The sequence below is a fragment of the Haliotis rufescens genome, unplaced genomic scaffold, assembly GCF_023055435.1.
Source record: "Haliotis rufescens isolate VD_foot unplaced genomic scaffold, xgHalRufe1.0.p SCAF_10, whole genome shotgun sequence".
Classification (NCBI taxonomy): domain Eukaryota; kingdom Metazoa; phylum Mollusca; class Gastropoda; order Lepetellida; family Haliotidae; genus Haliotis; species Haliotis rufescens.
This window is the reverse complement of record NW_025963780.1, coordinates 8,953,755-8,967,972: the sequence shown is the minus strand read 5'-3', so window position 1 is coordinate 8,967,972 and position 14,218 is coordinate 8,953,755. Positions and strand designations below refer to the sequence as shown.

The following is a 14,218-nucleotide window of genomic DNA, read 5'->3' as shown; positions in this document are numbered from 1 at the left end:
TCTTTTTATTGCTCCCATATTTTTATACCTATGGATAAATCTAAACTCTGAGAATTCGTACACATACCTAAGCCTGCACAGGTCTAGTATAGATGACCTCCTTTACACGATGAATCATATCCCGTCGCTCGAAAATCGTGTTACTGGGATATATGACTACAAAGAACTTACCTCAACTGAACATTGTTAGAGGACAGACATAATAAAATAATATTTTGTGTCAATTTTAGACGTTGTTTTTCTGACGGCAGTTAACAATCAGCCACGCGAATCAAGCGTGGGAAAAGGAAACGCTTCCATTGCAAGGGTACGACTGCGCCACAGTGAACTTCAAGAGTGTGAGATTAGTTTTGATTTATTTCATGTTTTCATTTTTTTTTAAAGTTTTCGTTTCGTTTTTTCTTTCTTGAAATATACATAATATTGGCCACGAATATTCACAAAATGGTTTGACGGAACCATGAAAAGGAATTGTGGATTAATGTGTAGCATTGCAGCCTACCCTCCTTGGGAGCTTGGCCTTGATGAGGTAGGTCTCGATTGCCTCCTCCTTCAGGTAGGAATTCCGGTCCCCACCATGGCCGGGTTCGACTTCATACTGTCCATGGAGGTTGTCAAGCGTTGCCTGGGTGATGTGGACACGTCTACAAAACAGGTAAATATGTCAGTGAGTGAGTTTGGCTTAACGTCGCTTTGGACAATATTGCAGTTGTGTCAGAGTGTGCCAGCTTGAGGTGAGAGGAAAGTTATGGGTGGTGCAGGTCAAGGACATTTGCCAACGGGTGAAAGCAACTGATTCGGTTCTGACAGACCAATGATCATATCCGGGGTGATCATATTTAGGATTCGATCCACACACACGGTCCATTCACGCCCGAGGAGGGCAAATCTGCACGGCAAACGCTCAAATTTCAAAGTGACCGTGATAAAGGAGCATCCATTTGATTTCTAAAGGGGACGGGGGAGGATATTGTGTTCAAAATATGCCCTATGTGAATAGTTTGTGTTGTGGGAAATACCAAAACATCAAAATGTTTCTGTTAATAGTGAAATGAATAGAATGTTTGATGGAAATCATTAAGTTAAAAGTTCTTTTTGATACAGCTAAAAAAATAGATTGTTCTTGTAAATATTTCCATTACCACCCCCTTACACACACACACACACACACACATATATTATACACCCCCATGCCCCTCATACACCCCACCCCACAGACACACATACATATTATACACACCCCATCCCTCGCATACATCCCCCCCCCCCCCCCCCCCCCCCACACACACACACACACCATCCCCCGCATACAAAGCAAATGGATGCTTCCTAACACTACAATACCAATGACATTAAATACTGTCCACAACAGTTGTTAATTTGCTATGTCATGCGCTTGAATATTGCCACATTAACAAAACCATCCTGGTTTAAGGTCATGTGTGATATGTCCACCTACCCTGGAAGACCCCCAGCCTCCATCCTATTGGCCAGAGTGACGTCATTGCTCCATACGTCATACTGCCATTTCTTGAGGCCCAGAACTCCACACAACACTCTCCCTGTATGGAGCCCAACGCGCATATTTAAATTGACATCTGTAGATTCGCACACCGTCCTGAATTGAACCAAATCAAAACACATCATTTCAAGGCTTTTCATATCTGATGAGGATTGAATACAGCTTTGTGCCGTGTCGGAAATATCTATCACGTGCGTCTGCATGTCATTCTCCTTGTGTTTTCGCAAATATAAAGAAAACACTGTTTTGAACAACATATACCATCACATGTATTCCGATCAAACGGTAGATAGCAGATGACAGATTAATAAATGTGCCACGATGAAAACAAAATTTATTAAACGAACATGTTGTTGCTGTGTTCAATGGCAAATAGTGACACTGTGACGCAGTGTCGTAAACAACATCATTCTACATACATATATATGAGGTTAACTGCTATTCTTAGTTTGTAAGACATGGTTGACTACAACCTAGCTATGTAAACTTCCGAGATAAACACACAATATTGGTGGAAGTGCGAGATAAACACACAATATTGGTGGAAGTGCGAGATAAACACACAATATTGGTGGAAGTGCGAGATAAACACACAATATTGGTGGGAGTGCGAGATAAACACACAATATTGGTGGAAGTGCGAGATAAACACACAATATAGGTGGAAGTGCGAGATAAACACACAATATTGGTGGAAGTGCGAGATAAACACACAATATTGGTGGAAGTGCGAGATAAACACACAATATTGGTGGGAGTGCGAGATAAACACACAATATTGGTGGAAGTGCGAGATAAACACACAATATTGGTGGAAGTGCGAGATAAACACACAATATTGGTGGAAGTGCGAGATAAACACACAATATTGGTGGAAGAGCGAGATAAACACACAATATTTGTGGAAGTGCGAGATAAACACACAATATTGGTGGAAGTGCGAGATAAACACACAATATAGGTGGAAGTGCGAGATAAACACACAATATTGGTGGGAGTGCGAGATAAACACACAATATAGGTGGAAGTGAGAGATAAACACACAATATTGGTGGAAGTGCGAGATAAACACACAATATAGGTGGAAGTGCGAGATAAACACAATATTGGTGGAAGTGCGAGATAAACACACAATATAGCTGGAAGTGAGAGATAAACACACAATATAGGTGGAAGTGAGAGATAAACACACAATATTGGTGGAAGTGCGAGATAAACACACAATATTGGTGGGAGTGCGAGATAAACACACAATATTGGTGGAAGTGCGAGATAAACACACAATATAGGTGGAAGTGAGAGATAAACACACAATATTGGTGGAAGTGCGAGATAAACACACAATATTGGTGGAAGTGAGAGATAAACACACAATATTGGTGGAAGTGCGAGATAAACACACAATATAGGTGGAAGTGAGAGATAAACACACAATATTGGTGGAAGTGCGAGATAAACACACAATATAGGTGGAAGTGAGAGATAAACACACAATATAGGTGGAAGTGCGAGATAAACACACAATATTGGTGGAAGTGCGAGATAAACACACAATATTGGTGGGAGTGAGAGATAAACACACAATATAGGTGGAAGTGCGAGATAAACACACAATATAGGTGGAAGTGAGAGATAAACACACAATATTGGTGGAAGTGCGAGATAAACACACAATATAGGTGGAAGTGCGAGATAAACACACAATATAGGTGGAAGTGAGAGATAAACACACAATATTGGTGGAAGTGCGAGATAAACACACAATATTGGTGGGAGTGCGAGATAAACACACAATATAGGTGGAAGTGCGAGATAAACACACAATATTGGTGGAAGTGCGAGATAAACACACAATATAGGTGGAAGTGAGAGATAAACACACAATATTGGTGGGAGTGCGAGATAAACACACAATATTGGTGGAAGTGAGAGATAAACACACAATATTGGTGGAAGTGCGAGATAAACACACAATATAGGTGGAAGTGAGAGATAAACACACAATATTGGTGGAAGTGCGAGATAAACACACAATATAGGTGGAAGTGAGAGATAAACACACAATATAGGTGGAAGTGCGAGATAAACACACAATATTGGTGGAAGTGCGAGATAAACACACAATATTGGTGGGAGTGAGAGATAAACACACAATATAGGTGGAAGTGAGAGATAAACACACAATATTGGTGGAAGTGAGAGATAAACATACAATATAGCTGGAAGTGAGAGATAAACACACAATATTGGTGGAAGTGCGAGATAAACACACAATATAGGTGGAAGTGAGAGATAAACACACAATATTGGTGGAAGTGCGAGATAAACACACAATATAGGTGGAAGTGCGTGATAAACACACAATATAGGTGGAAGTGAGAGATAAACACACAATATTGGTGGAAGTGCGAGATAAACACACAATATAGGTGGAAGTGCGTGATAAACACACAATATAGGTGGAAGTGAGAGATAAACACACAATATTGGTGGAAGTGCGAGATAAACACACAATATAGGTGGAAGTGAGAGATAAACACACAATATTGGTGGAAGTGCGAGATAAACACACAATATAGGTGGAAGTGCGTGATAAACACACAATATAGGTGGAAGTGAGAGATAAACACACAATATTGGTGGAAGTGCGAGATAAACACACAATATAGGTGGAAGTTCGAGATAAACACACAATATAGGTGGAAGTGAGAGATAAACACACAATATTGGTGGAAGTTCGAGATAAACACACACTATTGGTGGAAGTGAGAGATAAACACACAGTATTGGTGGAAGTTCGAGATAAACACACACTATTGGTGGAAGTTCGAGATAAACACACAATATTGGTGGGAGTGAGAGATAAACACACACTATTGGTGGAAGTGAGAGATAAACACACACTATTGGTGGAAGTGAGAGATAAACACACAGTATTGGTGGAAGTTCGAGATAAACACACACTATTGGTGGAAGTTCGAGATAAACACACAATATTGGTGTACGAACATATAATTCGTCCACGTGCAAGGCCAGGTGCTACGGGGTGTAAAGGCAAGGAAAAGGTCTAATTCAAATTCATCGCTGTCATAAAATATGGAGACGTACATATTTTTATTTGTCAAATTCTACCTTTTTCCAAAAAAACTGTTACAGTATCATATGCAAAACATTGGGCTTTATCAAATTCAAAGACCATATACAGAAAATGGAACGGTATCGTTCTGTCCTGTCGCAAAGATGACAATGAGCGTCGAGACGGAACCAGAATATTTAACTAATTCACCAGTGACAAATCAGAAGTGTCAACACGAAAGAACACTAACGCATAGACAGGTGAGAAGTATTGGTAGAAGTGCGACCGAGAACGGACGAAATGAATTACCTCAGTCATTAACCCAATAACGTGTAGCTGGTCCGGCGTAAAGGTTACTGATGGTGTCACAGAATCAATGATATTTTATATTTTGTATAGTTTTCGGGGGCGCTAATTGCGCAATGTATTGACCAGAATTGGGTGAGTGAGTGAGTTTGGTTTTACGCAGCTTTTAGCAATATTCCAGCAATATCACGGCGGGGGACACAAGAAATGGGCTTCACACATTGTACCATTGTCGGGAATCGAACCCGGGTCTTCGGCGTGACGAGCGAACGCTTTAACCACTAGGCTACCCGACCGCCCCTAACCAGAATTGGGGTAGAGAATGGAGCTAGATTTGGGAGACTGCGTTACAAAACCGTTTGACCTTTTGCAATATGTATAACTATCTCCTTAGCAAAGTACGACAACCCCGCTCGTCTGGTTTGCGTAACCCGATATCAACAACTGTAACACGTCCCTCTAATTACCTTAGTCGTTGGGCCTCCAATCCCGTGTACCAACTGATTAAATACATGTCTAAACACTGCCGACCACATAGCAGTAAATAAGATCTCATTACGAAAACTGACATTAACAAATGCCCCTGGAGTTAGTAATCGTTAACACTCGGCTATTTCCGGAAGCTCTGTGAAGGTCTTTGAGGTTTTCCGGCCACGTGTGATGGGACGACCTATGGTAGATATGTAAGCTGCATCCCTCTTTGAGAGTCTTGTGTTCAATGCCGAAGACAAAGAGTAACACAAATCTTTATGTTGCTGTTGGATTAAAGTTTATAGCCATTGTTGTCATAAGTGCAAGCGTAAATATACTAATCCCCCGGGTACAGTTAGTAGCAACTGTGGCTGCATATTACATTTATGTCATGTCTCTTAATAAATAACAGACAATCTCGCCCCTTTAGTCTGGTTAATAAATTGATAACATAATATCTGTGCAAATATTTGTTAATGCCTTATACATATGTATATATGTATAGAAAATTAGTGGACTAGGGTCGCTTGTGAATGTTAGAGTTCTGCCAATTCACTGAACATGACAGATGGGAAGAACTACACACAAAGTGTTGTTCGTACGTGAGCTGAAAACACGGGGGATAAAAAGAAACAAATGAAAAAAAAGAGTAAAAAATAATCTTTAAAAAGATCATGCAAGAACCAGGAAAAAGAGACGAAATATAGGTCTACCTTACAAAGATATAGCAACGCTCTGCATTAGAAAATAATCTTTGTCGCGTTTGCTTCGTTACAATTGTGATAGATATCGCAGGAGCGTGTTCGACTGATCTAAAGTTTTGGAATTGTTCACCACACCATATGAGACACACGTATAAAATACACACAATGATATCCCTTATCTATTAACCAGTGACATATTCTAAAGGTTAAAAGAACACATCATGGAGAGACCCCTCGACTGCAGCTCGTTGCGCGTGTTGATTGATGTGGGGATGAAATTTAAATGTGACAAGTTGATAGCAACAGAGCATTCTATCATGGTCCGAGATTAAACAAGCAGGTTATAACATGGGGCCACCTTTGTCATACATGAGATTTCGTCTCCCTCAAGAGAAATCGATTCTTGTTGATTGACGTAATTATGGCACGAAAAAAGGCCAATAAGCCTATATTTTGTCCCTGCCCTCGGCCAATGGAAATAATGGCAAATAGTTGGCCACAAAGACTGCTTGACGGATGGGAAATGAAAGATAGTTCTGGCATCTGAAAAAGAATCGATGGCCCTAACAGCACCGATGTTATTGTACGCCGTGTTTCTCCTGAACATCGGAGTAAGTTTAGTGAGCGGTGCTTTTCTTATGCACATAGCTACACATATAGAAAAACCATTTGGCCCGGCGTATGTTATCGCTGGTTATAAGACCTTTGAGTGTGGAGGTTTAAGTCCAAGGGAAGTAGTGGTGAACATCAAATAGGAAGGTGTAATGTATGGCTTTGACTTCATGACGTCTGGGAAAAAGGACCAAACAAACTGACGAAATATCGATGAATATTTATCGAATGTACCCAAGAGCATTGCTCTGATGCTGTTATGTAAGATTCGCATAACCCTCGAGAAATAGAGCTTCAAGACACGCCGAGTGTAGGTAATCGATGTAGGTAATGCTACTACTACTACTACTGTATTACACTTAAGTTTAATGTCCTTCATTTTCCTCACTGACGAGTAATGGTTTTCCTATTCTACTTGATTTGTTTTGTTTATCTGCAATTTTTCAAAAGTATGATTTTTTTTACAAAAATGTATGGTATCACGTCTGTTACTTACAGTGAGAAATGCGTACAATTTTGTATAGAGCAAAATGATTCCACTTATAAAGAAAGTGATAATCCTCGATCTGCAAACACATCTTAAATTAGGGAATATAATCAAATCGTCAATATTTGCTCTATATACAGCTACATCTAATTCAACATGGCAAAACTATTGTGTCAATCCTATCCAGCTTTCTCAAATGTACGTTGTAGCGTCAAACATATCCACAACACTCAAATGTACGTTGTAGCGTCAATCATATCCACAATACTCAAATGTACGTTTTAGCGTTAATCATATCCACAACACTCAAATGTACATTGTAGAGTCAAACATATCCACAATACTCAAATGTACGTTTTAGCGTCAATCATATCCACAATACTCAAATGTACGTTTTAGCGTTAATCATATCCACAACACTCAAATGTACATTGTAGAGTCAAACATATCCACAATACTCAAATGTACGTTTTAGCGTCAACCATATCCACAACACTCAAATGTACGTTGTAGAGTCAATCATATCCATAACACTCAAATGTACGATGTAGCGTCAATCATAACCACAATACTAAAATGTAAGTTGTAGCGTCAATCATATCCACAACACTCACATGTACGCTGTAGCGTCAATCATAACCACAATACTCAAATGTACATTGTAGCGTCAAACATATCCACAATACTCAAATGTACGTTGTAGCGTCAAACATATCCACAACACTCAAATGTATGTTGTACCTTTAACCATATCCACAATACTCACAAGTGCGCTGTAGCGTCAATCATAACCACAACACTCAAATGTACGTTGTAGCGTCAATCATATCCACAATATTAAAAAGGATGCTGTAGCGTCAATCATATACACAACACTTGAATGTACGTGGTAGCGTCAATCATATCCACAATACTCACATGTACGTTGTAGCGTCAATCATATCTACAACACTCACATGTACGTTGTAGCGTCAATCATATCCACAATACTGACAATACTCAAATGTACGTTGTAGCGTCAATCATATCCACAATACTCACATGTACGTTGTAGCGTCAATCATATCCACAACACTCACATGTACGCTGTAGCGTCAAACATATCCACAACACTCAAATGTATGTTGTACCTTTAACCATATCCACAATACTCACAAGTGCGCTGTAGCGTCAATCATAACCACAACACTCAAATGTACGTTGTAGCGTCAATCATATCCACAATATTCAAAAGGACGCTGTAGCGTCAATCATATACACAACACTTGAATGTACGTGGTAGCGTCAATCATATCCACAATACTCACATGTACGTTGTAGCGTCAATCATATCTACAACACTCACATGTACGTTGTAGCGTCAATCATATCCACAATACTCACAAGTACGTTGTAGTGTCAATCATATCCACAATACTCACATGTACGTTGTAGCGTCAATCATATCCACAATACTCACATGTACGTTGTAGCGTCAATCATATCCACAATACTCACATTTACATTGTAGAGTCAATCATATTCAGAATACGTATGCTATAGCGTCAATTTTCACATTTATGCTTATGCAGTAAAGTGGCAATCATAGTGAGAATACTTACGCTATAGCTTCAATCATATCCAGACCCATCTCGACACAGCAGTGGGCGTGGTCGGCCCGGGGGTCGGGGAGGCCACTCACACAGTAGTAGCAATCTCCGAGGATCTTGATGCGCAGACAGTAGTTGTTCTGGAATCATAGTCAGGATTCAAACTTCAAGAAATGAAAAGAAATCAATGTGCCTATCATTGTACCTGGCAAGTGGTATATGTAGTTGTTAAAATATGTCAAATAGGTTTCCTTTGCATTTTTTTTTTTCAACACGTACGTCTGATGATTATTTGTTCAGTATTTAGAGCGAAAGAATTTTTTCCACATTTTCCTGGACTGTTTATTTTTCGAACAAAACGGTCTGTCCCTGATTTCCCTGGGCGTCACCAAGTTTTGCTTTAGACTTTGGTAATTTCAAGCAGTCTCTTGAGTCCCACATATTTTGATCGAACATATATGAGAGATAATTATCTTTACAGCGGGCCCGTAATAGCCCGTGTGTTAAAAACACGTTATCGTATTTGTGGCTTGCAAGAGCTTTAAGATCCTTCTCGACTGAAAATCGGAATATCAAACAATGTAGAACTTAATTTTGAACTTCAGTGACTCCGCTTTGAAAGCGATTGAATTTTTTTGTAAAGTTTGGTTTGTAATTAAGAGGAATGCATTCAGTATAACATCCGCCCTCGTTGTCTCCTCACTGCAATATCACGTCATAAATACTAGCGGCTTTTCTCTCACACCAGCAAACTAGATCCGAACTCCCATTAATTCACTGTGAGCTGACGCTTATTTAATATTACATGAAAAGCGTTTCAACTCCCGGGATAAAACCTCACTTGTTACGCTGTTCTGTTCTTCATTGGGTAAATGAAATATGGCAGACTTGACAGAATAGTAGTCTCTTGTCCAAGTAACTCGCAAAATGAAACATGACGTGTACTGATTCAATAAAATGTACTTTCCGAGATAGTGGAACATACCTTATATGGCCCTGAAATAAACTTACCTTTGCTAAATGATCAAATCTTCCGAACAGCTCATTTAATATTCTAACCAGTTCCTGTGCTGTGCACTGAGAGGCAAGGTTGGTGAACCCAACTATATCAGCAAATAATATTCTGAAAAATGAGACAAAGGTCGAGTTAATGTGCACGTATAAATGAATTCCCAGTGGATTATGAAACATGAGTAGAAACTGTAATAAACGACCGATCCAGAAGACCAGGTGGTTTACTGTGTACTGGAACCACACAAATCAGAATACTAGCGGATGAGTAGTTCGGATATTCAGGGATTAGAATGAATTATATAATGGCGTTCCAATAAGTTGTTACGGTAAAGTGACTTGAGTTGGCTTTCCCGCCGCGTCTAATTATAGCAGTTCAGCCATATTATAGCGTGTCAAATCAAGGAAGAAAGCCGAAAGTGATGGATGTCTTTGACGTTTTTCATTTTTATGAAACCCGGAAGCAGGTATGGTGCAGACAGAAATAGGATACCAATGCAATAATAATAATAATCGTGGCGAACCCACAACAAGAGGACAGATATGTCGGTTCAAAGAGAATGTCGGATAACACATATGTCGTTTTGGACAGAATGACGGAATACACATTTGTCGGTACACTGTAATAGTGTGTTATGATTAATGCGACTCAATGAGGCTTCAAACACAAATTGGAGATTACACTAAAATTCAGCGAGTTTCGATTGCAGTTTCCTTGAGCTCAACAAACATCAGTAAAGTTGCAGGGTGATTCAGATTGGGTTAATCCTTCGTACAAGCACTTCACCAACAACCACCAGACAATACACCCGAACATCAAACGCTCTAATATCTTAACCAGATCAGCCAGAGGAACTTACGATACGTTATCATGACGTTGTATATAGATTTTGTGAAAAATTCCGTGATGAGGCGTAGTGATATCATTTTTCATCTCCATGGCGACATGTTGAGGTAAGACACTGAGAAGGAGCTTTTCCTGAAAGAAGACATTGGGATCGATTAGGTCTGAGAGGGAGAGTAGAGAGAGATAGAAAGAAGACATTGGGATCGATTAGGTCTGAGAGGGAGAGTAGAGAGAGATAGAAAGAAGACATGGGGATCGATTAGGTCTGAGAGGGAGAGTAGAGAGAGATAGAAAGAAGACATGGGGATCAATTAGGACTGAGGGGGAGAGTAGAGAGAGATAGAAAGAAGACATGGGGATCGATTAGGTCTGAGAGGGAGAGTAGAGAGAGATAGAAAGAAGACATGGGGATCGATTAGGTCTGAGAGGGAGAGTAGAGAGATAGAAAGAAGACATGGGGATCGATTAGGTCTGAGAGGGAGAGTAGAGAGAGATAGAAAGAAGACATGGGGATCGATTATGTCTGAGGGGGAGAATAGAGAGAGATAGAAAGAAGACATTGGGATCGATTAGGTCTGAGAGGGAGAATAGAGAGAGAAAGAAAGAAGACATGGGGATCGATTAGGTCTGAGAGGGAGAGTAGAGAGAGATAGAAAGAAGACATGGGGATCCATTAGGTCTGAGAGGGAGAGTAGAGAGATAGAAAGAAGACATGGGGATCGATTAGGTCTGAGAGGGAGAGTAGAGAGAGATAGGAAGAAGACATGGGGATCAATTAGGTCTGAGAGGGAGAATAGAGAGAGAAAGAAAGAAGACATGGGGATCCATTAGGTCTGAGAGGGAGAGTAGAGAGAGATAGAGAGAAGACATGGGGATCGATTAGGTCTGAGGGGGAGAATAGAGAGAGAAAGAAAGAAGACATGGGGATCGATTAGGTCTGAGAGGGAGAGTAGAGAGAGATAGAAAGAAGACATTGGGATCGATTATGTCTGAGAGGGAGAGTAGAGAGAGAAAGAAAGAAGACATGGGGATCCATTAGGTCTGAGAGGGAGAGTAGAGAGAGATAGAAAGAAGACATGGGGATCGATTAGGTCTGAGAGGGAGAGTAGAGAGAGATAGAAAGAAGACATGGGGATCGATTAGGTCTGAGAGGGAGAGTAGAGAGAGATAGAAAGAAGACATGGGGATCCATTAGGTCTGAGAGGGAGAGTAGAGAGAGAAAGAAAGAAGACATGGGGATCGATTAGGTCTGAGAGGGAGAGTAGAGAGAGATAGAAAGAAGACATGGGGATCGATTAGGTCTGAGAGGGAGAGTAGAGAGAGATAGAAAGAAGACATGGGGATCGATTAGGTCTGAGAGGGAGAGTAGAGAGAGATAGAAAGAAGACATTGGGATCGATTAGGTCTGAGAGGGAGAGTAGAGAGAGATAGAAAGAAGACATGGGGATCGATTAGGTCTGAGAGGGAGAGTAGAGAGAGATAGAAAGAAGACATGGGGATCGATTAGGACTGAGGGGGAGAGTAGAGAGAGATAGAAAGAAGACATGGGGATCCATTAGGTCTGAGAGGGAGAGTAGAGAGAGATAGGAAGAAGACATGGGGATCGATTATGTCTGAGGGGGACAGTAGAGAGAGATAGAAAGAAGACATTGGGATCGATTAGGTCTGAGGGGGAGAATAGAGAGAGAAAGAAAGAAGACATGGGGATCCATTAGGTCTGAGAGGGAGAGTAGAGAGAGATAGGAAGAAGACATGGGGATCGATTATGTCTGAGGGGGACAGTAGAGAGAGATAGAAAGAAGACATTGGGATCGATTAGGTCTGAGGGGGAGAATAGAGAGAGAAAGAAAGAAGACATGGGGATCCATTAGGTCTGAGAGGGAGAGTAGAGAGAGATAGAAAGAAGACATGGGGATCCATTAGGTCTGAGAGGGAGAGTAGAGAGAGATAGAAAGAAGACATGGGGATCCATTAGGTCTGAGAGGGAGAGTAGAGAGAGATAGGAAGAAGACATGGGGATCGATTATGTCTGAGGGGGACAGTAGGGAGAGATAGAAAGAAGACATTGGGATCGATTAGGTCTGAGGGGGAGAATAGAGAGAGAAAGAAAGAAGACATGGGGATCCATTAGGTCTGAGAGGGAGAGTAGAGAGAGATAGGAAGAAGACATGGGGATCGATTATGTCTGAGGGGGACAGTAGAGAGAGATAGAAAGAAGACATGGGGATCGATTAGGTCTGAGGGGGAGAATAGAGAGAGAAAGAAAGAAGACATGGGGATCCATTAGGTCTGAGAGGGAGAGTAGAGAGAGATAGGAAGAAGACATGGGGATCGATTATGTCTGAGGGGGAGAGTAGAGAGAGATAGGAAGAAGACATGGGGATCGATTAGGTCTGAGAGGGAGAGTAGAGAGAGATAGAAAGAAGACATGGGGATCGATTATGTCTGAGGGGGAGAATAGAGAGAGATAGAAAGAAGACATGGGGATCGATTAGGTCTGAGAGGGAGAGTAGAGAGAGATAGAAAGAAGACATGGGGATCGATTAGGTCTGAGAGGGAGAGTAGAGAGAGATAGGAAGAAGACATGGGGATCCATTAGGTCTGAGAGGGAGAGTAGAGAGATAGAAAGAAGACATGGGGATCCATTAGGTCTGAGAGGGAGAGTAGAGAGAGATAGGAAGAAGACATGGGGATCAATTAGGTCTGAGAGGGAGAGTAGAGAGAGATAGGAAGACGACATGGGGATCGATTATGTCTGAGGGGGAGAATAGAGAGAGATAGGAAGAAGACATGGGGATCGATTATGTCTGAGGGGGACAGTAGAGAGAGATAGAAAGAAGACATTGGGATCGATTAGGTCTGAGAGGGAGAGTAGAGAGAGATAGAAAGAAGACATGGGGGTCGATTAGGTCTGAGAGGGAGAGTAGAGAGAGATAGAAAGAAGACATTGGGATCGATTAGGTCTGAGGGGGAGAGTAGAGAGAGATAGAAAGAAGACATTGGGATCGATTAGGTCTGAGAGGGAGAGTAGAGAGAGATAGAAAGAAGACATGGGGATCGATTAGGTCTGAGAGGGAGAGTAGAAAGATAGAAAGAAGACATGGGGATCCATTAGGTCTGAGAGGGAGAGTAGAGAGAGATAGAAAGAAGACATGGGGATCGATTAGGTCTGAGAGGGAGAGTAGAGAGAGATAGGAAGAAGACATGGGGATCGATTAGGTCTGAGAGGGAGAGTAGAGAGATAGAAAGAAGACATAGGGATCCATTAGGTCTGAGAGGGTGAGTAGAGAGAGTAGAGAAAGAAGGTATGTATTACGCATGTACAGCTCAGAGTATATTTCAAACAAACGATCTTCCAGCATAACTCATTATGACTTGTGCCAATCATATGTTGACAAGCACAAGGGACGAGGGACGGCGACCTAGTCCTACATGCTCCTGTCTGCACAGGGTCAGTATAGTGTTAGATCCCATCAACATTTCAGGGGAAACGCCAAGGACAGACGTAACCTCCACTACGTCTTGTCTGACAGACACACACGCTCTTGTAATTCTCATAGCTTTCACCTTAAGGAATCAACAATGTGCTTTAG

The 14,218-nt window shown here is 41.1% G+C and overlaps 1 protein-coding gene across 1 annotated transcript in view; it reads right to left on the bottom strand.

Moving 5' to 3' along the window:
• Nucleotides 1-14,218, bottom strand: part of LOC124125393 (adenylate cyclase type 1-like) — a 119,516-nt gene that overhangs the window by 24,330 nt on the left and 80,968 nt on the right. The window contains exons 3-7 of the mRNA XM_048386747.1: nucleotides 10,639-10,757; nucleotides 9,779-9,890; nucleotides 8,780-8,907; nucleotides 1,460-1,618; nucleotides 503-644 (exon numbers count right to left, since the gene is read on the bottom strand). Coding sequence (XP_048242704.1) covers nucleotides 503-644; nucleotides 1,460-1,618; nucleotides 8,780-8,907; nucleotides 9,779-9,890; nucleotides 10,639-10,757 — 660 coding nt within the window. The remainder of the gene's footprint in view (nucleotides 1-502; nucleotides 645-1,459; nucleotides 1,619-8,779; nucleotides 8,908-9,778; nucleotides 9,891-10,638; nucleotides 10,758-14,218) is intronic.